The sequence below is a fragment of the Tripterygium wilfordii genome, chromosome 8 (genome assembly GCF_013401445.1).
Source record: "Tripterygium wilfordii isolate XIE 37 chromosome 8, ASM1340144v1, whole genome shotgun sequence".
In the NCBI taxonomy this organism is placed as follows: Eukaryota; Viridiplantae; Streptophyta; class Magnoliopsida; order Celastrales; family Celastraceae; genus Tripterygium; species Tripterygium wilfordii.
Genome location: NC_052239.1, coordinates 11,902,574 through 11,925,309, shown reverse-complemented (window position 1 = coordinate 11,925,309; position 22,736 = coordinate 11,902,574). Strand labels below are relative to the sequence as shown.

The 22,736-nt window shown below is 37.2% G+C and overlaps 4 protein-coding genes across 13 annotated transcripts; 1 reads left to right on the top strand and 3 right to left on the bottom strand.

Annotated features, from left to right (window-relative positions):
* Window positions 1-1,499: 1,499 nt before the first annotated feature.
* LOC120004040 lies at window positions 1,500-2,694 on the top strand. Of its 8 annotated transcripts, none has more exons than XR_005469452.1 (3): window positions 1,500-1,573; window positions 1,682-1,756; window positions 1,879-2,686. XR_005469452.1 is itself a non-coding variant. In XM_038853258.1 (3 exons), the coding sequence occupies exons 1-3, from the start codon at window positions 1,609-1,611 to the stop codon at window positions 2,186-2,188; spliced, it is 276 nt and encodes a 91-aa protein (XP_038709186.1). In that variant the 5' UTR covers window positions 1,506-1,608; the 3' UTR covers window positions 2,189-2,686. The 8 variants fall into 8 exon arrangements, 2 of the variants coding, with proteins under 2 accessions (XP_038709186.1, XP_038709185.1); XR_005469450.1 differs by having other exon boundaries at window positions 1,500-1,594; window positions 2,115-2,686; XR_005469451.1 differs by having other exon boundaries at window positions 1,500-1,594.
* A 2,742-nt stretch (window positions 2,695-5,436) lies between these two features.
* On the bottom strand, window positions 5,437-9,224 carry LOC120004036 (probable methyltransferase PMT15). The gene is made up of 6 exons (XM_038853251.1): window positions 8,510-9,224; window positions 7,288-7,498; window positions 6,888-7,185; window positions 6,237-6,629; window positions 5,905-5,982; window positions 5,437-5,817 (listed from the first exon to the last, which is right to left on the bottom strand). The coding sequence occupies exons 1-6, from the start codon at window positions 9,170-9,172 to the stop codon at window positions 5,589-5,591; spliced, it is 1,872 nt and encodes a 623-aa protein (XP_038709179.1). The 5' UTR covers window positions 9,173-9,224; the 3' UTR covers window positions 5,437-5,588.
* Window positions 9,225-12,205: 2,981 nt separating this feature from the next.
* On the bottom strand, window positions 12,206-15,876 carry LOC120004039 (peroxisomal membrane protein 11D-like). 2 transcript variants are annotated; one of them, XM_038853254.1, is made up of 8 exons: window positions 15,663-15,876; window positions 14,349-14,548; window positions 14,110-14,184; window positions 13,945-14,019; window positions 13,744-13,824; window positions 13,538-13,612; window positions 13,254-13,427; window positions 12,206-12,473 (listed from the first exon to the last, which is right to left on the bottom strand). In XM_038853254.1, exons 1-8 carry the CDS (start codon window positions 15,865-15,867, stop codon window positions 12,438-12,440), a joined length of 921 nt encoding a protein of 306 aa, XP_038709182.1. In that variant the 5' UTR covers window positions 15,868-15,876; the 3' UTR covers window positions 12,206-12,437. The 2 variants fall into 2 exon arrangements, with proteins under 2 accessions (XP_038709182.1, XP_038709183.1); XM_038853255.1 differs by having other exon boundaries at window positions 15,550-15,687.
* A 1,482-nt stretch (window positions 15,877-17,358) lies between these two features.
* On the bottom strand, window positions 17,359-20,875 carry LOC120004038. Of its 2 annotated transcripts, XM_038853252.1 has the most exons (3): window positions 20,353-20,875; window positions 20,076-20,180; window positions 17,359-19,267 (listed from the first exon to the last, which is right to left on the bottom strand). In XM_038853252.1, the coding sequence occupies exon 3, from the start codon at window positions 19,217-19,219 to the stop codon at window positions 17,540-17,542; it is 1,680 nt and encodes a 559-aa protein (XP_038709180.1). In that variant the 5' UTR covers window positions 19,220-19,267; window positions 20,076-20,180; window positions 20,353-20,875; the 3' UTR covers window positions 17,359-17,539. The 2 variants fall into 2 exon arrangements, with proteins under 2 accessions (XP_038709180.1, XP_038709181.1); XM_038853253.1 differs by lacking the exons at window positions 20,076-20,180; window positions 20,353-20,875 and adding an exon at window positions 19,531-19,679.
* Between the last annotated feature and the right edge of the window lie 1,861 nt (window positions 20,876-22,736).

Here is a 22,736-nt window from a genome sequence, read left to right as displayed (position 1 = left end):
CTTCTAAATTCTAACTGGGTCAGATAAGTTATTGGGCTAAGGGAGTGCATATATTTGGTGACCCACTTCATATACTACATATATATATATATATATATATATAATTTACAACTAAAAAAAATTTGAGTGGGGCCAGCTGCCCCACACTCAAGGGTGTGAATGGATCCGCCACGGCTTAGCGGCACTGGGTATTGAACATCAGTTTGAATCTGTAACTTTCAGTTCTTTTAGATTGTATAATATATAGATCTTTCCAGGTTTATCTGTAGTTCAATGCAATAACTGAAGTGTGAAGTGGTCTACCAAGTTTGATTTGTCAATATTGTATACGGTTATGCTACACATACATAAAATTGGTATACATGAGTATACATAATGACATGGCATGTCATGTAAGCAAATGACTAGGCAATTTCAAATTTCAAAAATAAAAAATTAAACCTTACAAATCATTCACTTTTATCTCTCATTAGATTTTATATTTCTCTCTCCTCTCTCTCCCTCTCCTCTCTCTCACACGACTATCTCTTTTTCTCTCACGGCCAAAACCTGACGTCCATCGTCCGACCACCCATATGACCGCCAGTGCCACCAAAAGAAGCGGCCAGCCCCCAGGAGCAACACCCAACCATCACTTGCCATCAACGGTTGTTGATTTTGTCGAAAATCTATCATGAAATCATGGGTATCCATCGGACAAAAATCCCAGATCCAATTGATTCTGATGTCGATTTGGTAACCCGACACCACCAATGGACTCCCCTACGTGAGGAGCACCTAGTCCAACCCTTCGTCGACCAAAACGGCCACCGGAATCGGAGACCCACGTCAAAGGTATACTCCAGTGCGTTATTACACTATACATTTGGCAGTGTATTTAGCTTTTTCTGTTGATTGAACATCTTATGAATTACTTGTGAAGCTTGATAGTGGGTTATTGCACTGTCATAATGAAAAGTGTAATTATTTTGTTTCATGGTTTGTTTCTTGCCTAGCTTACCAGATATTGTATTTTACAAATAGTGTATTTAGCATTTAGTGTACTTAGAACATAGTGTATTTAACATATAGTGTATTTTGTTGGGCTGCTTCTCGTCATGGTGTCCTGGATTGCTGATTTCTTGGTTCCACAAAATATTTGATTACACTTCCATTTTAGTAATGCATTTGTTTTATACAAAACCAAAATATTACATACACTGTATACAATATTGACAAATCAAACTTGGTAGACCACTTCACACTTCAGTTATTGCATTGAACTACAGATAAACCTGGAAAGATCTATATATTATACAATCTAAAAGAACTGAAAGTTACAGATTCAAACTATTTGAATCTGTAACTTTCATTTTAGTAATGCATTTGTTTTATACAAAACCAAAATATTCAATCTCTCTCAATTTCTTACCAGCTCTCCACTTCTTGGTTCCACAAAATATTTGATTACACTTCCATTTTAGTAATGCATTTGTTTTATACAAAACCAAAATATTCAATCTCTCTCAATTTCTTACCAGCTCTCCACTTCTTCACACAAAGCAACCGCACTACAATTCCTTATCCAGGCCAGGTTTCAAGTTTGCAATTTAATGTCGGTTCCAGGACATGAACTGCCTTCATAAGCCTCCCCTTCACGATTGTTCTCTCTGCTTGATTCTTCTTATGCTTCTCGATGCAGGTCTCTCTCAATTTCTTACCAGCTCTCCTCTTCTTCACACAAAGCAACCGCGCTACAATTCCTTATCCAGGCCAGGTTCGTCTTCGGGTCTTCAATTTCCGTCATAATGATTCCATTGTGATTGTTCGGATAGTTTATGGTATGCTTTTGGATTTAGCTTTTTAGAGTTTTCCTTTATTTTTTTGGTTGATTGTTAGGGAGGTTCGCGAATGCTGAAGCCAAGCCTTCCATTGTAGTTGTGAAAATAGAAAGTGATCTTTCCCCTCTTTCTTTTTTGATTTTTCTGGGATTGCGTAAAGAGATTGATTTGCCTTCCATCTATCTCGATGTTATGTTTCTATGGGAAACAATGAAAGAGATGGAATTTTACTCTTTCTATTGCTAAATTAGGTTGTAATGACATTATTCTTTTGCACCCCCATGGTTAATACAGGTTATCACGTGATTCACGAGGGATGCCCAGGTACATGCTATTCACTTTGTTCTTCAAATAGTGATTCGATATGACAGAGGAAATCGTGCCTTTGACAAGATGAAAGATGGTAAGTTTTGAAAACCCCAAATATTGGTTTTGCTCTATTTGTTGAATTTGTTTCCTTCCGGAGAGAGGCGATAGCAAATGATAATGAGAAGATCTTGAAGCTGAGAGATAGATCTTGGAGAGGCAATGGAGAAATTCAATGAAAGAAATGAAACTTTAAAATAGAGGAAGAAGACATAAGCAGCAAACTAGCAAAATTAGAACTCAAAGATAAGGTAGGTGGTGCTACTTTATTGTGAATTTTACTACCTAGATGTTGACTATTGCGCGTGAACGCTTGCAAATTTTTAATGTTAAATATGAAGTAGCCTGCCCATCTTGATGTTTGCTAGGATGGAGCCTTAAAACATGCAGAGCTGCACATCGAGAGGTGATCTTTCAATCTCTATAAATTCAGCTGTTCTTCCTACCTATAAAGTCTATCATAAACTATTTAAAGAAACTTAGGTGAATTGGGTTGCATAAACAGAATCGATTGCGGCTTAATAAGCATGTACGTAATTGATTGCATATTCAACAATGTGAGCAAAAAGAAGAAGCTGACCAAACAGACATCTACCAATTGAAGGCAAAATACATCCATAACTTTTTTAATGATGATGGGTATTCATGAGATGTGTACCACTACAAAAAAGTGGAAATGATGAGCAAAACATTTATCTAGTTATGTTAATTGAACCATGTTAATTTTACCGATGTTCGGATGCTTAAAAGGCAAGTGGACCTTATAACTTTCGCTGATGAACACCTTACATGAATGTACATAACTATTAGTAAGTAAATATATTGTTACTACATTATGCATTAACAATTGTGAAAGGAATACATTTTTAAAAAATAATGTAATAAGCTACTGCCATGAAGAAAAACATACTGGAGTGTCATAAATCATTGACATAACAAAAAAACCTCATTTATTTAACAAGAAAAATTACTATGCTATCACTACCGTGCACTAAATACAATGGTAATTCACTAACAAATGGGTAATAACTACTCTACCGAAAGACAATGTAATAAAACACTGTCATGAACAACTATGTTAAATACCCTGTTAATTCGTAATGCATTAACATATTATATACAAATACACTATAAAGACATAATGTAATAAGATTGACTGTCATATAAATTTCACAGTAATAAATATTTAAAACACAATAAACTACATCTTGAACACTCAACACCCTAGATGATTGACCACGATGATTGACCGAATTCTTCAAATGTGATACAAATTTATCTGACCTCCCGCATGTAAATATCAGATATATGTAATCACCATTCGCATCCTTCGTTAATGATCTCCTCTTGACTGAAAACCCATTTACTTGACCATAGTCCTTGTAAAATTTAAACATCTCATCAACTGATTCAAACAACATTCCTGTTACTGGCACATTGATCTAGCAGTCTCGGCACCAGTCTTAACACAATCATTAACACTATCAGCTTGATTGATATTGATCTGACTATCAATATCATCAAGTGAAACCATATCTTCACTGCAAAAAGAATATTTAAACATATATTTGTTAGATAAAACCATAAATTTAGTAATTTATAATGTAATAAGACATATAAAATGAAGACCAAAAATTAATTGACACTTACATTATTACACTATCATAGTAGAGTGTCATCAATCATTGGACTCAAAATTAAGACCAATGTATTTAACTTGGGATAAATACACTGGATATTCGTAATGCATTAATAACTGGTTAACAAATACACTTACAAAAACCTAATGTAAAAGCAACATGCATGACAATAATGGGAATCCCCAATGATAAAGTCTCACTATCAAAGTAATACCAATCTATTTAACAAGAAAAATTTGTATACGATGAACAACTTCTCTAAATACACTAGTTATTCGTAATGTATTAAACCAAGCTTCACAAATAATACATAAGATGTTCAATCAACAGAAAAAGCTAAAAACACCATGACGAGGAGCAGCCCAGCAAAATACACTATATGCTAAATACACTATGTTCTAAATACACTAACACTATTTGCAAAATACAATATCTGGTAAGCTAGGCAAGAAACAAACCATGAAACAAAATAATTACACTTTTCATTATGACAGTGCAATAACCCACTATCAAGCTTCACATGTAATACATAGGATGTTCAATAAACAGAAAAAGCTAAATACACTGCCAAATGTATAGTGTAATAACGCACTGGAGCATACCTTCGACGTGGGTCTCCATTTTCCGATGGCCGTTTCAGTCGACGAAGGGCTGGGCTAGGTGCTCCTCACATAGGGGAGTCCATTGGTGGTGTCGGATTACCAAATCGACATCGGAATCAATTGGATCTGGGATTTTTGTCCCATGGATACCCATGATTTCATGGTGGATTTTCGACAAAATCAACAACCGTTGATGGCAAGTGATGGTTGGGCGTTGCTCCTGGGGGCCGGCCGCTTCTTTTGGTGGCACCGGCGGTCATATGGGTGGTCGGACGACGGACATCAGGTTTTGGCCGTGAGAGAAAAAGAGAGAGACGCGTGAGAGAGATGAGAGGGAGAGATAGAGGAGAGAGAAAATGTGAGCGGGAAAACAATAGTTAAGTCTTTAGGGTTTTGTGTAAAATATCTATGTGGCATGCCACATAGATTATGTATCTTATGTATACCAAATATTATGTATACATACCATTTTCCTATTGTATAAAGTTCTTTCAACAGGATGCGTGCAATCCTTTGGTTATATATATATATATATATATATATATATATATATATATATATATATATTTGTGGCTTATAAAAAAAAAGAAGAAGATGCGTGCAATTCTAGTAGTAGATCAACTACTGCATGTGCTGGGGCCATAATTGGGACTCGGTTCCTAATTGTTGCCTAATCACATATTTGATACAAGATTAAATTATTATTATTTCTCTAGAATGCGATGAGGATGAAAATGTTATTTCCTGAATTCGCTTATTGAAATTCTCAATCCAAACACATTGAATATATTGCCCACTTTGGTTCACAATTATTGGAACTTGGAAGGCTAGGGTTGGAACCCTCAACGAACTGAATTGCTAGAAAGATTGTCCCTTCTCTCGACCGAGCAATAATTCCCCACATTTGATAGGAGTCCGATTACCTTGTTATATTGTATGTTTTACGTAATCGATCAGATCATATAAATTTCCCTTCAACAAAACATAGGTCATCGAAACAATCTATCCAACTGTTCGTTATTCCCCAACACACATAAAAATCTTTCATTTTGTATGAATCTTCCGACTGTTCGTTATTCCCCATATAAAAAATTTTGATCTTAAATTAATCGGGAAAAAAAAAACAATTTATATATGCATGAAGGTGTTGAGAGGTTCCTTTATTGATTTTGTTTAGGCGCTGGTGAGGTCCAATACTGTTTGCCAGCAACAAGAATCTTCTCCCTCTCATGGGGACCCTTTTCATGGTCCATAATCCTCCCATCCCATTGCATAACATCTATGATATTCTTCATCTTTGTCAAAACATCCACATCGTCTCGGATAATCACACTGCCTTCTGGCCTCAATATCCTATCCATTTCTAGCACTATATCCTCCATTTCACATCTGTAACAAATGCAAGTTTTATCAATGTCTTTCATCTGTAAAAGATTCATCAAAGTAAATGTATAGCAGTGTAATTAGTATAATTACCTGCCCTCGTAGAGGGTGAAAACAAAATCAGCATGGATGAAATCGTATGTTCTTGGATAAGTTGACATGGCCTCACACCTACAGAGAAACAGATGATTAGGGATAATGTTATAAAAATCGTGCTGGATATCGACCCGGACGAGAGATTGGGTTCCCGGCTTGATTGCTTAACTGACATTTTAGCTGAACGGTGCCAAATTGGTGATCGGTTCACCAGTTTTACCGTTCAACTGGCCAGCACGGTTTGATTTTTATGACACTGATTAGGGATAAGGAATTTCAATTAAGTAGTTTCTTTAGCGCACATTATGGAAAACAAAGTGAAGGCATACCAGTTCTGATAAGTTCCGATCAATCCGCGTTCGTAGATGACCCCAAGAGTATTGATCTCAGCCTCGACGGGGACAACATTCATAACCCACACAGGATCATCGACAAGTGCAGCTGCAAAGCCTCCCAAGTTCGCATTCATGTCCAGCAAGTTGCGGTATCGTCCACGCTCTGCTAGTTGATTGTCCAGAGTCTTGTAATATGCAACTCTCTTCTTCCATAGCTCTGTGTTTTCTCGGAAAATTTCTGCCGTGATTCCACCCAAACTCCCACTGCTGATTCTGGGAGGTATTGAAGTCGACCTCTCTGGCCATTTTGCCAACTGCCCACCTGCAATTTCTCTAATGTTGGACACTTCAGGAAGAGGAGTCAAACATTTCTCCATTTTGGTGTACCTGATCATATAAATAAAGGATTAAGTACAGATCAAGCCTATTAAATAAGATTAGCTGAACCGTTACGAAAACTCAGGTACGTCACTGATGATTTCCACCGATGACCAATTCATATATTCTACTTACTACAAGGCATGACATGACTTGTGCCTAATTCAAATCTATGGTATTCAAAGAACTTCAATGTCAGAATCCGATGCAAAGAACATCAACATCAAACATCAACTCAACTCGAAAGTCGAAAATTAATAGCATTACCATCCATTGTCCGGATTCTTTGGATTGCAGAAGCTTGGCTGTTTGAACACTCTACGGTTGGCTTTACAGTGGATATGATTAGTGGGTTTTTGCCAAATAGCAAGGTCTCCCTTCTGCTTCAATTTTTTCCAGCACAGGCTTTTCGCTATACTCTCAATCTTATTTTGCTCTGCTTGCAAATCCTCTTTTGATCTTCCCCAACCTTTCCAGTATCTCTCCCAGTTTATTGGCGGTCCGGACAGAATCCAGTACCCACCGGGACGTAAAATTCGATCAACTTCGATCAAGTAAAGTCCATCTGTTGAATCATATACAACATTTTTGAGTCAAATTAACCTCAAGCAATATAAATGTAGATTAAAGAACACAAAATACAAAAATGGAGTTAGTTGATAAGTACCATATTGGCCCCAAGGAATGAGGCAGCGTGAGCAGTGAGCCATGTCAAAAGCTCTTGAAGGGTAAGGAAGCCTAATGGAAGCAAGAACTCCAATCAATGCTGGAACTCCGCGCTCAAGAGCGAATTGCACTTGAGCTTCATGGGTGTCCCTCGGAGCAAACGACATTGTTAGGATGTTCCGCGACAGAAGGTAAGCTCCCCAGCTCGCGACCTGAATTATTCATCATCAGTCTAAGAAACCTCACTCTGCAAATTACGTTACATAAGGAAGACTAATGACAGAAAGGAGCTGGTAGCATAGTGACGGTCTACTCTGCACAATATGCAAAGTTCATAGTCTGTAGATAACTTGTAAGGGAAAAAGGTGTATGTTCTCTAACTGAAAATTAGGAACTAAAGAAATCATTATCCCTTCGAATCCACTTTACTTGATAATGAAGAATCTCATTTGCAAACAAAAGACCAACTTATTTAATGATCACCCTAACAACTAATAAGCATGTTAGGTTTAACCTAAAAATCCCCAATTGTTTGTATGAAGTTTTTTTTCTTAAACTGAGAACGACTTCTTGGAAGTTTGCCTTTTGGATATTCAATATTAACCTAAACTCCTTCCGTCAAAGCCCACATGCATAAAAGTTTCCCACTTGACGATAGAATAAGTGGGGTTCAAAGCTCAAGGTGTGACTACAAAGAGTATTGCTCCATATGAAAATCGAACTCATGACCTCTCGAGACAATACGGGTTTGGACTCTAGAACCACTTTCTACCTCTTTATTTTCTAGTAAAATTTGAACTTTAAGGGAAGATGTTATTCAAAACCATATATAGTATCCTCTAACAAATATTGCACAAAATTGCTTTTCCTTTTTTAGTTCAGGAATGATAAGTAAGTCTTGTAAATCATATGTATTCATCATTATAAAAAAGGCAACAAGAGTGCCATTATTATTGCAAGGTAATCCATTCTTAATCCCTTAAGAAATGCCTAAAAAACTCTTGTAATTAACCATCAATTAGTTTAATTCACCAAAATTTGCAATTACAAGTCAAATTCACGAAACATTCCTAATACAAAATTTAGGATTATTAAGTAAAACTTTTTTAAAAATAGATTAATAATTAAAAACACAACAAAAAAAAAAATTTAGTCCGGTTCACGAGGAAAATCTACTGAACCGGTTTGAATCGGTCTGATAAAAAATTCAAAATTGTACTTACCCCGCAACCTGTATCAATGGCGGTCCTGATAGACCCGTCGGAGAGATTGATCAATTTCCCAATATCATCAATATACGAATCCGCACCGTGCGAAAACATTGTCCCTCCGCCCGGAAACCTGAACCGGTCCCTCTCGAACCGGACCCAATTCTGGTTCTTCTTCTCCACAGTCAGCTCCTTATGAGGCACATTCGCATACCACGCCAAGTCCCTGCTATCCGGCCACCGGAACGGCACTTTGTACCCAAACGGAGCCGGCACTCGACACTTCAACACCTCCTTCTTCTCCGGACAGTGCCTCTCTCTGTATATATTCCTATCCCGATCGTATTTCAGCGACCGCTCCACGTCCTCACAGGGCGTGTACTCGGTGAAATTGGATTCACAAGGCGGGAGGTGAATTACACGCGCCGCCGTGGAAGGCGGGTCTTGGGCCTGGTGGTGGGCATAGAAGTCTAGATTGATTGCTGTGGTGACGGCAGAGACTGCGGTGGTTTGATTGAGAAAATCGCATTGGATTGCGTTTTCAATGCTGGTGGAGGAGGCGGAGCGTTGCCAGATAGCGATGAAATAGGAGACAGTGCAGAGGATTGAGAGCATGAGTACATAGTATATACTGGTTTGTTTGGCTATCAACGCGAGTGCCGCCATTGAAATTCTCATTGAGAGAGAGAGGGGTGACTGTCTGAGTCTAACTCTGTTTGTAGAAATTTGTGAGAGACAGACTTAAACGTAAGAGTGACGATGTGAACTTTTCAAGGTGTGTGGGTTGGGCGCGAGAGGAAGGTAAAGTACACGCGCATCATATGCGTGTCTTGATTAATACAAACAATTACGGTACAATTACAAACAATTAAGGTAAGTATATATATGTGTGTGGGGATATTTTCCCATATTTGTTACCTTTTCTTCTTTTTTCCCTTTTTCCACAATCACCACACGAGATAAATCAGATTGATTTTTCGACTTAAAAATACATGGTAAAATGTAATTTTTCGTCATCGATTATACATGCGGTTTCATTTTTGACCTTAAATTATTTTCCTAATTTTGTGTATCAATTATGAGAAAATATATATTTCGTACTTCAAGTGAGAAAGTGGGAAAAAAAATTAATTTAAGGACGAAAATAAAATCACGTGTATAGTAAAGAGATGCAAAATTATATTTAACTCTTATTAAAAGCCATTTTATTTTATGTTGTTAATTTGCTTTTTGAAGTAATGCATACCAAATAAACTATTTAACTTGTGTTTTTGGTCATTTTATTTTTATTAATTTACATATAAATGATGAACTTTCAAGCAATTAGAATCTTCACACATCATTTTTCCTTTCATTAGTTGTTTGTTTTTTTTTTAAAAAAACAATTATGTAAGAAGCGAGGAGAAGGTTCTAATCTAGCTGAGCTGCGGGATAGGATGGGTGGCTTACCATTATGGCAAGTTTTACTTACTAAAAGATAATATTGTGCTATTAATTATTGAATATGATTGACCCATAAAATCAAAAATAATTGTAATATTAATCAAATTATCATAGAATAAATATGGGATTTGATTGATTACGTTTGAGATATTTGATTGATTACCTATTGATTGGTTTTACAAATTCAATCATTTTTTTTTTGTTTGAAACAAAAAATCAAATCAACATGAAAAATATATGAAAAGTTTTTATTCGACGATCTAAAATTGTCATGTATTTCTTATATTTAATTTAATTTTGTTTCAGACAAAAAATATATCGTTGGATTTGTTAGGCGGAATAATACACATGTATAATTTTTATAAATGAAATTAAAAATTATTGAATGCCTCAAAAATCTTTTACAACAGGGCTTTCTATAAAAAAAAATAAAATAAAATAGCATGCCGCAACCACCCCTATGAATGTTGCATTTTTTCTATTTCATTGTTTTTCACGCTATTGTTTATATATTTTTACATTGCTTTTCATATATTCGTATTATGTGAACTTCATAAGACTTAAAATGCGGACCTATATTTCTACTGTTGATTTGGTGAATTTCAAGTTATGTTAGTTTAGTTGTGAACTAACCAATCAATCCGTACTTTCACACTGCACCATCCGTCCTGGGAAAGTGTAATGCACCCCACGTGGGGTGCGCGTGAGACAAGTTGTCCAAGCAGCATTTGGTAATTTGGTTAATTAGTTTGTCCACCACATCTACAAACAAACTGCTTCCATCAGAAAGCTGCTGGTTAAGTGGGATTTTGGGATCCACATGAAATTTTTTTTTTTTTTTGATAAAAGGGATCCACATGTATTGATATTAACAAAGCGTTGTTGATCCTTCAAGTCAAGTCTTTTTTGACAAAAAGGAATTAAAACTTTTCTTGAACCAGGGTTTTAATTTTATCCCATTTGGAATTAAGTAGGCACTCTACATTTACACTAGGCTAGCTAGCTTTTTAGTGTTTGGTAAGTGATTCACTTTTGGGAATGGTGTATTAAATTTATAGCCATCATATAATTAATTACTTTTTTTTTAATAAAAGAGTCACAAATAGAAGTCAAACTAGAAAGAAAAAAAAGACTAAAACAATGCCCAGGAGGCTCATATTTGGTATCCAACCATACTTGCACCATTGAAAGGAAATAAGTGGAAATACTTCAAGAAAGATTCCTAGCCGTGACCCATTTGGCGAGACCATCCGTCCAAGTGTTCTGACACCTACTAACCTTTGAGAGATTCCAATTTGGGATCCCTTACAAACTGTCCTTAATATCTTTAACTAAATTTTCAATCACCCAATGCGAAACCAAAGGAGGATTAACAACCGCGTTGATCACAAGAAGGGCATCCCCTCGAATTGAACCTCTCGAAACTGAAAATCTAAACATCTATTAATACCCAACCGAAGAGCAATCGCCTCCCCCACCATAGGATCAACCATCGGACCACTGAAAACCGCGGCAAATATATTTTGCCCCATAGCTGTGTCAAATTGCACTTGGACAAAACTTGATGGAGGGGGGAACTAGTTCAAAGTATGCATTACAGGATTAAAATCAGATATCCTCCAAGTCTAACAATGACGAACATGCAAAATCTTAATCTAGCTCAACAACTCGAAATCAGATTTCGTTTGAGATCCATGCAATACACTTATTAATGTATAAAATTCACTTATTAATCCATACACCAGGCTGGCAAAGGATCTGCTATAACCCAATGCAAACATTTGGTGGGCCAAATACTCTTTTAAGGAAAGCGACTGCGCATTTTGAAACATCAATTTTCAATATTTGTTGCAATCACTACTAATCCTACCAAATTCCCCAACATGCGTGCATGAATGCATACCAATACACGCATGTATAAGACACTTATGAATAGCGTACCAATGGCAATACGTATAACCACATATCTTCACTATATATATACATGCACATACCAATATGCATGTATAAGACAAGACACCCTTGAATGGGCGTAGCATATCTGGATGGATGAGTTTTTCACAGGTTCAAATATCAGTTTTGTTTTCTGCAACAATGAGACTGGGAAGGAGACATTCATGCACGCATGCCCCATCCACCCTAAGAATGCTTAAAACTCCTTATTCTCCTACTACGTATACATACATGTACACAGGCACAGATACCTATTTATGCACAGAGAATTTAAGTAAATCGACAATAAAATTGCCATGTAAAACAAGCTCGTAATAATCTGCAAGCAACATCTCAGCTTTACTATCTTGAAAGATACTTCTGTCATTATTATTGTAGCAATAGTATGCACTACGCAGATGTTGCGAAGTCACTAGCTATGGAATTTTCATCACAAGACTGCCCAAAAGAAAAAGAAAAAAAAAAACTAAAGAAGTGTGCACTGCCAATGGTTGGAACAATTATTAAAGGACATTTAATTTTGTCGAGCTGAACAAGGTTTCTACCTTCAGACTGTCTTAGGCTTTGGGGGTGATGGAAGTAACTGCAGCCAAAAAGAAAACGAAGTGATTGTATTAGCAAAAATGAACTGAAACATCCACACACAGAGGAAAAAATTCTCATAAAGCACTAGCACAATCCAATTCCAATCCAATTCTGTAGGGAGATCTCTACAGCAGTGTTGTCAAGTGTGCTAGCGAAAAGGCGTCGCTTCGCTTCAAAGCGTACGCTTCAAAGACGCAAAGCGCAAAACTCGTAAATTATGTAATAAATTCAATAATAATAATAACTTCTTATATTTATTTCAGCACACAAATAAATTCAAGATAAATTAAGCAATCATCATATGCAATTCCAAAGCAAAGACAATGATAACATTAAAAAACAAAACTAGTTCACAAAACACACACACACACAATGTCCATAACAAGGTAATCGAAGCTCCTCATAACTGAATTAAACACACACATATACAGTTAACTAGACGCAATAGCTTGACGCTACAATGGCACGTGACTGCATGTTCTCAATTTTCTCATCGCCACATTTCTATTCTTTCAAAAGTTCTTTACCACTACTTCAAACAATTCCCAATTGTTCCACACCAAATTATACAAATTCTGAGCTTAATACTAGTTTGAGCAAGCTTCCCACTTTCAACTTATAGACCACACCAATTTAATAGTCTGAAAATTAAGACCTTTCCACAATCAACTAAATGTTAAAACCTGGTGATCTCTTTCACTACCATGCAAACTCGTAGAAGGAAGAAAAAAAAAATAAGCCCGACGTCAAATAAAGATTTAAGGCATCAGAGTCATACCTGGTAACAGGAGATTAGTGAGCTAACAAACCCAATGGCTCCAGTTACACGTGGGGTAACTTTCTTGGGTACCAGTTGAAGCAACCCCACAGCAACCACTGTATCCATACCCGCTTTAACCAGGGCTAGGGTCCTCTCATTTGATTTTTTAAGTTTAGCACGATATTCCTCATCCTACTCTCAAAAATATCAAGGAAACGGACGTGCATCAGGGAACAAGAAAGGAAGCGGTGAAAGTTATAAATAATGTAACAACAAACAATTGAATCACATCAAGAACATACCTGATTTTTGTCACCACTTTTATGGTTCTTCTCTAACTTCTTCATTGATGCAGAAAGCCTGCAGAGCTCTCCAATCTAATGTGAAAACAGTGGGGAAAAATATCGGACTTTAAATTCCTTTCATTCTTATCATTATTACGTGAAGGAGGGGCAAGGGTTGGGGTTGGTTAATAACAGATTTGAGGAGAAATGAGTGAGCAGCAAACCTCAACCAATGTGGTACAAATTGAGGACCCCATCCAACAGAAAAGAGATATCCGGCCAAGGAACTCAGCACGTTCCTTGTTCTACAACAAATCAAATTTAAAGTTATAATCACCACATTCTCAAAGAATCCATATGGCTATGTGAGCATGTGGGAGAAGTGGGGTGGGAGAGAGAGAGAGTGAGAGAGAAGCATTTCATACCTTGTAGATGCCAGATCTACCAAGCCAGACAATTTGATCGAGAAATAAGAAAGTCGATAGTAATGAATTTTTGGACTGAAATAAACATGAAATACTGAAGTTGTTAAAAAAAGAAAATGGAGATAGTCATAGAAGAGTTTCAACTTTCAACTGATGTCCATTTACCTTCCCCAGCAAAACAAGTGGAAGAGGAGTTCCCTGAGGTACAGGACTAATAAGAGCATGCAAATCATTGACAAACTGCAAAAACGATGTGGTTAATTAGGCATGAAAGGCAATGCAATAAAAACTCTAAAGACAAAGTTCAAAACAGATACCTTCCGTAAAAGCAAGTATAGGCTCATACCATGCACAAATAAAAGAATATACTATAATAGGGGCCCTTCTGTGTGATATCACCTAACCTTAAAAAGGCGAAATACTTTTCGGGCTAGGCTGGTTGATTTGTCTACATTTTGGGCCGTCCCGGGTTTTCCATTGCTCAAGAACTTTGAACCATATTGTATTGCCCTGCATATCTTGTCCCTTGCCTCAGCCTTATTCAGATACAAAACTGCAAGTGCTAGTTCTGCTCTGGCCACATCCAACGAACTCATCTTTTTATCTTGAAAGCATCAAGAAATAATAATAAAAAAAAGAGTCAAGGTATTGCCCATTTAATACAACCGATATCATTTCTTTTCATTTTTGTATTCTAGTCACACTAATAACACTGGTAACTTAATGTCAAAGTAACTAGCAAACATGCTTATAGATGAATAATGTCAAAATAACTTTAGAGCATATCAATAATGAATCGTGAAATCAGCTTTGGAAGACTTCAGGGAGGGAAGAGACTGTTTGAGCTATCAACTGATAGATCATGATAGATATAATAAAAAACAAAAAGGTAAAGGTTGAAGCAATAAAGAATATAGATCCTGTATCAGATAAAACCATATTCAAGATCGTTCACTAAGTAAAACCATACCCTTCTCTATAATCAATATTTTCATTTTCCCCACTTACAAAGCTCAGTGAACGTGCCACAGAGAGCATTCCCTTAAAAATTCCTAGTAATTAAAACAGAAAGCACCAAATTCACTTGCAGACACATAGGAAACTGAGAGGCCAATACAATTTGAAACCTGGGTTATTTTCCCTCTCATGTGCCCTCCCTTCTCTCTAATACTGCTCTACGAACTCCAAATGAAACAATTACATTGGAAAATTTAGCTTAGCAATTTGGAACTCGAAAATTAACAAGTTAAGATGGAAAATCCAGCTTCAATCAAAAAGCTAGAATTAGCAAATAAATAAATTAGCCACAAAACTCTACCGGGATTATTTATTCAAATGAACCCCTAAATTTCAATCTTTTTCCTCAACGCTGAACGTATAATCACCATTTTCTCTGTTTTCTTCCATTTTCCAGGAAATCAAACATAGAAGAACACAATCAATCTAGCTATGGTAGCAAAAAATAGATATCAAAATGAAATTCTGCAAGGACCAAACGATTAGGAAAAAAAAAACAACAATTCAACATGAAAACCGAAAAGTCAGCGCAGAATAAAAAACACAGAATCATAATCCAAAAAATACGGCGAGCTATTCCTTGTATACCTCAAAGTCCGGATCAACAATTAAACGAACTATGGTTCGTGATTCTGAGTATGTATAGAGTACAGATAGAGAGAGAAAAATGTGCAGAGAGTCGAGAGAGAGAGAGAGCGCACCGAAGGTAGTGGGCGATGATGTTTGATTAATGGCCACCTCGAAAAGCTCAATCCCTAACCCTGTTGGTGGTTTTATAGCGTCAGCTTCCTCTGTCTCTCGTTTGCCTTCGGCTTGTGGATCGTCATTACGACGATCGTCACATGATACTGATAAGGCCTTGTTTGGACCTCGGGACAAAGAAACAAAATCACGTTTCCGGCCCATCACAAATCTGGCCCCACCCCTTCCATCGCAACAGATGTTGTGATCCTCGCCCTTGACTAAACAAATAAATAACCAATCGGACGGCGGTCAAAAGCGTTGTCAAAACTCCAGCTGTCACGCTTCCCAAGATGGATTGTTTTTATGCAGAAGCGTTTTGCATTTTGCTTGGACAAGGTTAGGTGTGCTGTGTTTTAAAGAAAGGGAATAAGATTGTTGGTATCATATTATTCATATTACCTAAACATGATTTTTTTTCCCATATTTTAAAGAATAAATATAGAGAAAAAAAATCCTAAGTTCCACAATAATAAAGGAATAATCTTTAGCACGAGACAACAAAAGTGGTGAACTTACCGGCTAGATTTTGACCCCCAATGCATTGTTGAACAACTAGAAATTTTTACCTTCAAAGTATGCATCTTTACCTTGACTCTGTCAAGGAAACAAAAATAGGACAATCCATATAAAAAAAAATTTTGGGAAATAAACAATCTTGTCGCTTACAGACACCGCAGGAAGAAAGTTTACCTTGATTTGATTGCAATTGCAAGGAGAAGCCCCGTCCCTCCAATATTAATCCGGTTCAAGTTGGGTAACTCGAGACTTGGATTTTTCATCCATCAATGATAGGATAGGAGCAGTACCGCCACTCAAAACTCACTTCTGATAGCAGCAGTAAGCGTTTCCAGCGATGAAAATGCAGTTTACAATCAAGTGTAGAATGCAAGACCATACTTACATTCTTTCGGCCAGAAGAGTTTTGTTTATATGCAGCAATTTTGATTGACAAGTATTGGTCGCCTGTATAGGTAAATATGAGGAATTAGAACTTCCAAAACCAAATTGTTATGCAAAAAATAACATCCAAATCATGTTAAAAATCCCATTGATGGCCAACTTAACAGCAGGCATTCAAAAAAATCACAGCACGAAACAGAAAGTCAGTATCTTAGCTGCATGCTCGTCCAACAAAATATAATAAGTACCAAAGAAAGGTACCAGGCATTACCAGGAGTAGTGGCTGTATAAGAACTACGCGGCCTTCATTTTGCCACCGGGTTTGAAACGTCCATCAGAATGTTCAATTCTTATCATCTGGAAAATAGGGAGAATGATATAGGCCATCTGCAAGATGTTTAAACTCATAAAAGCATAAGAAATTGTTCCACAAAAGTATAACACTTTCTGACATTTATTCCCCCGAAGCGTTAACCCGATTCAGAAAGTTAAAAGCAGCCTTCTGAGGTCTCAATGGTGCCACCATAGTGCTTCAGATAATATACAAGAAATCATAGATGTAAAATTATAATCAATCCTCCACACATTCGTTGCCTATTCCATTGTTCATAGGAAAATGTCAGTAGCACTTGGTATAGATATTTTATACTTTCAAACTATAGAAGGAAATGAAAGAGGGAAAAAAAAATTAAAGGAGAGCATAAATTCATCACAAAAGAATAAAAGAATGCAGTAAGCAGAGGATTGATGACCTCTGCAGAAATAGACATAGAGGAACATTTTATATTTATAAATAATTAAACTTTGACTGCATAGAATTAATACTTAAGAACTTTGATTCAGATCTAGACTGCTTTGTTTCATACAGATAATGAAACAATACTTGTACAGAAAAGAAAAACCTTCATGGTACAAAAGGAGAATGTTGCTTCCTCTATTTCCTGCTGAACAAGCTTCTTAGCTTTCCCCTTTCCAACCGTTCTAGCAGCTTTTTGGCACCTGGTACATCCATTTCGCTAAGCTTCTTTAGATACCCAATTGCTCCATATGAAATCATCAGTTTCTTGCATTTCTTACTTGAAGAGAGAGACATAAGGCAGGACACGGCATATTTCTTCGCAGTGCTCTGTGGGCTTGGATCAAGTAGTTGGACCAAATTTGGCACACTTTTATCGTCCCTTTTAACTTCTCTGCAATTCGTTGAAAGGGTAATCAAGCTTGAAATAGCTTGTGCAGCAACCTCTCTAACACTGTTTGATTTAACTTCAAGCATCTTGACTAGCAGGGGAATGCAACCTGCTTCGCCCACCAGTTTTTTCATCTCAGTTGAGTTGCAAACCCGACAGATTGCCGATGCAGCAGCTTGTTGTGTACTGGGTGATCCAGTTTTAAGCACATGAGTCAAACGAGGAAGGAAGCCAAGAGAAACCAACATTTCCATAGAAACTGATCCAACCAAGTTCCTCAATGCCCCTACTGCGGATTCTTGGGGCAAAGGACCATCAAGGTATGCCAATAGGCTCCGAATACCACCTTCTGAAATCACAGACCTTTTAAGGCTCTCATTGCTTGCAGTGAGATTCTGCAACAGCTCCGCTGCATATTCTTTAGATCCCAAAAGAATTCCACAATCAAGGAGATTGATCATGACCTTTACAATCCCTTCTTCTGCTAGAGTTTGTCGAACCTCAGGGACAGCTGATATATTCTTCAAAGAACAAGCAGCAGCTGCCTGTGACAGAGAATCACCAGTTCCGCATACCTCAATCAGAGGCCGAACCCCACCATGCCCAGCAATTTCCCTGGCAGTCTCAGCAGACATTGACAGCCTTTGAAGTGAAATTGTAGCCTTCTCTTTCCCCACCGCACTGCCAGACTCAACAAGCCTTATAAGGGGAGGTAAAACGCCTTCAGAAACAAGCCAATTATCACAACCACCTGATTCTGCAAGCGAGCAGATTACAGTCACAGTCTTCTCACGTATGCAGGGAGAAGTTGCTGTTAACAATTGAACTAATGCAGCAATATTACTCCGCCCCAAAACAGTCAAAACATTCTTTTCATCCTCCCTCATGACTTCAACTAAACTGTCAAGAGCTTTGTGCTTTGACTCCAAGTGGCCAATCTGAAGCCTGGCAAGCAATTCCCTTATATTGCTACGTGTCACAGCCTCCGGCTCTTGCTGAGAACCAGCCAATGTCAAAGGCAAAGTAGCCTCTCCAAGGACACCAGTCTTGATCAAAAGCCCACAATCTCGCAAATTCAAATCCAGCTTCCCCGACAAAGCATCAAGATCACTTTGCATCCTGAGCTTCCCTTCGTACTTCTCCTTCACACATAATTCAGCCAAATCAATTGCCTCTTTCAATGTCTTTGACACAGTCTGTAGTTGTTCCTTGCAAAGTGCATTCTTTGAGAAGAAAGGATGGCTTGACAAATCTGATAAACGAGAAGGAATCTGCTCCAATTTGGAAATTATGATCTTCCACCTTCCAATGAAACCCTTAACCTGCTTAGCCTTCTGGAGGGCCATTGGAACAAGCTCTTGGGCATGTGATAACCACTCTTCAGTTGACATATCAACCAAAACGTTGTTGTTATCGTCTTCCACCATGATTTTGAATGTGGGTATGGATTAACTTGAATTATAGAGATGCAAAAGCTGGACATCAGAGAAAAACCAAACCTTTGAGCAATGATCCAGATGAGAATATATGTAAAGAAGATATGAATAGTAAAGCCAGATTAGTTGAGAGGCAGTGGAGCAGTTACAATCATCAAAATTAAATTATAAACAAAGATTACAGGTGTTAAAGAAACCAGACAAAATAAATAGGCCAAGATCAAGAACTTCGAGAATCTTGTGTGATCACACAAAGCTTGTTTTACTGAAAACAAAACTTGACCAACCAAGTCGTAGTATACCTAAAAGGTGCCCCCACGAGTCATTTCCACTGCTTTGTCAAGTGATCATTAAATGCCAACAAATATGCATTTTGTAAAATAATGCGTACATTAATATACAGTGGCTTTAAAATATTGTTGATGGAATCATATGATTACTTTTAACGGCTAAAGAGGGTGGCAGATCCATGCTAAAATACCAAAATAACCTTCTAGGCATCAAATATTATTGTTCCACATATCACATATTTTGGTATACGACGGGGGCGTGGCTGTAAATTGAGATCGAAGCAGCAGCCTTACTTTTCAACACTAAAGAATTTATCTTGATCTACATCCAAGGATCAAAGAGACGTAGAATAGTAAAATGGGTTCCTAGCTTTGATGGTATAATCCAAAAAACGAGTTCGCTGGATTGAAAGAAAAAAAACTTCCCTTTGAAGAGAAGACAAGAGTCTCAATCAACAGTTGTATAACTGTATAAGTATAGAGTGTATCTAAATTCAAGATGGACCAACCCCACTATACTCCTAAGAAAATTCAATGAGCAAAAACCATGAAAGTACCTCAATTTGCTTTGACTTTCCTTAACTTCCAAAAGCTCTCGTCAATTAACAGCCACCAGACAGTACTCACCTCTCTCTTTCTTGACAAAAGCACACTATAAGAAGCTGGAACAAACAAAATAGTAATCAAGATCTCATATAACAAGAAACCCAAATGTGGAAGCAATTGGGGAAACAAACAAACATATATATTTATAAAAAAAAAAAAAGCAAAGCCATTTTCTTTTTCTAAGTTGGGATCAAAGAAAGCGAGTAAGAACAACGTTCAAGAACCAACCTTTAAGACTCAAGAACCAGCATTTCAGCTTTTTCTTAGGAAAGCAAACCACCCCACCATAGCTTCACCTTCACCTTCAAATCTCCACAACTATCTTTCTCCCTCTTTTTTACTCTCAATAAAAGAGCAGGATTTCGGTGATACTTCCAAAATCAACAATCAACAACAGGTTGATCGTGAAGAGTCAGAAACCCATAAACTCAATTTGAAAACGAAAGAAACCCAGAAGCTGTTTTTGTTGCCTAGTCGAGATAGAGACTATTGAACTGTCCAAATCGTTTAAAAAAATAAAAGTAGTAGGAGCAGCTCGAGTTTGAAAAATCCCAGCCAAAGCATTCGAGATTTAAGCACTACCAGACACAGAGACAATACTATTAACAATCACCGTCTTGACATTCAAAAATCAAACTCCTCTTCTCTCTTTCTCTCTCTAAAGACAAGCACCCTCTCTCTCTCTCTCTCTCTCTCTTCTTCTCTGCACATACAAGGAGCTGTCAGGTCTCCCTGTCGCGTAGCTCTCTCTATAACTGTAAACAAAAAAAAAAACGTATCATTTATTTAATTTCAATTTTCAACTCCACAGATGCTGTCCTACTCCTGAGAGTTTACACGGGCTTAAATGTCGAGCATGATTGAAGATCGAACGGTTACGATTGCAGTTAATAGGGAGGATTCGACCGTTGAGATCGGGTGGAAGAAATTTGATTTTTTTTTACTTTCCCGATGTGCTGACGTGGCGTAATATTCCACGTGTGTGGTAGGGACGGTTTGTGGCTTTTCCAGCCGAAGGGTTACGGTCGATATTGGTGGCACGTACGTTCGAGACACAGCGAGTGCAGTATAGTTACGTAAATACCCTCCTAAAGCATGAGAACATCGAAATTACCACTGTGGTTTTACTGGTTTGACTTGGAGTTTTATTTTAATCAAAGTTGAAATTAAATTTGAATCTGAATATAATTAACAATATTAGCCTTAGGGTACGAATAGCCTTCTAAAAAATGTATTTAAAATATTTAATATTATTAAAATTGAATTCCTATTGAATTGTGTTCAAATTGTTGTTTCAAATTGTGTTCTTAATCCTGATTTATTCTCTTCTGTAATAAAATTCATGTTATAAATAATTAAATTGTGAGAATCGGATTACTCGGTAATCTTATTAAATTGTTTGCACAACATGTAGTGTAATTCGACTCACCAATTATTGTTGGTCTAGTTGGGTTCGTTTGGGATTGTGTAGACTAAACTATGGTTTGCCTCTTTGTCCTTATTACCGGAGGAGGCACATCCTACGTTACACAAAAGAGGTTGGCCATCAAAATTATCTCTACTTTTGGAATGAAAATCTTTTTGTCCCTTAAAGTGGCTTTAATGAAGATTAACCATATAATTTAATCATAATGAAAATGATTGATTAACAAATCTAAATCTCTTGTTGTTAAAGTGGCTTTCATGGAGATATGCTAACTAATCATATAATTTATTCATAATGAATATGAATATGATTGATTAACAAATCCTAACTAAACCCAATCCACACTACCACACGAGCCCAGTTTATATGGGTTGTTTGGTGAGATGGGTTGGGAAAGCGGGTCCGCGCCCCAATAAACGTCCCACCAATCAGAGCTACTAGAGTGTTAGAATAGATTAGTGTTTGGTTTATTTTTTCATTTTAATTTTTATAATGACCAAAAATGGTTCAAGTCTATTTTCCTCAGGTATGTTTCAAGCCCAGTTCAATCTTTGACTAACGAGGCTTAAGACCAACACTTTACCTACAGGCCCACTATGAATACCTTGGGCTAATCGTAATCAACCAATCGAAAATCTTCCTTCAACATCAAGCTTGCGAGATTTACTACTTCATGCAACCTTGAAACTTACACCTATCTTATCACAAAGGACAAGCCGCAATTGGTGACATATTATTTTTGTTACCAATCATGTCAAACCCTATTTCCTGACACACGCTAACCTCAAATCATTCTTTTACAGGTCATCCTTGGAACTTGCCCCGTCTGGTGTGATGTCACTATCTTTACTTTATCCAAATTATATAAACCCTTCGTTCTTTCTAGAGAAGGAAGGACAGATCAATAAGAACAAAGCCTATCTTAGCTTGATCTCTCAAAAGCTTGCAATGCACTCTATCTCTTCATCATCTCTCTAAACACTTTCTTCTGCCGCACCACTCTCCACGATCACAGTCATCATCTGCATCTATTGCATCTCTCTTTTTGGCTTATGTCTTTACTGACTTGACTTGATGGCCGAAGCTTTTTTGGCCGCCACCCACTGGTGAAGATTTTTTCGATTATCTTCTGTCTACGCGTCTTGCAACTCGCTAGTGACCCACATTGACTTTTCAACAATTGTAG

Coding starts and splice junctions, on each gene's coding strand:
- LOC120004040 (XM_038853257.1), top strand. CDS start 1,609: ATGAACTGCCTTCATAAGCCTCCCCTTCACGATTGTTCTCTCTGCTTG. Junction 1,757..1,878: donor CAATTCCTTATCCAGGCCAG/GTTCGTCTTCGG, acceptor GTTGATTGTTAG/GGAGGTTCGCGAATGCTGAA.
- LOC120004036 (XM_038853251.1), bottom strand. CDS start 9,172: ATGAGAATTTCAATGGCGGCACTCGCGTTGATAGCCAAACAAACCAGT. Junction 7,186..7,287: donor CATTCCTTGGGGCCAATATG/GTACTTATCAAC, acceptor ATGATTCAACAG/ATGGACTTTACTTGATCGAA. Junction 6,630..6,887: donor AAGAATCCGGACAATGGATG/GTAATGCTATTA, acceptor TTATATGATCAG/GTACACCAAAATGGAGAAAT.
- LOC120004039 (XM_038853254.1), bottom strand. CDS start 15,867: ATGGGCCGGAAACGTGATTTTGTTTCTTTGTCCCGAGGTCCAAACAAG. Junction 13,613..13,743: donor TTTGTACCACATTGGTTGAG/GTTTGCTGCTCA, acceptor TTTTCACATTAG/ATTGGAGAGCTCTGCAGGCT. Junction 12,474..13,253: donor CACTAATCTCCTGTTACCAG/GTATGACTCTGA, acceptor TTTTGGCTGCAG/TTACTTCCATCACCCCCAAA.
- LOC120004038 (XM_038853252.1), bottom strand. CDS start 19,219: ATGGTGGAAGACGATAACAACAACGTTTTGGTTGATATGTCAACTGAA.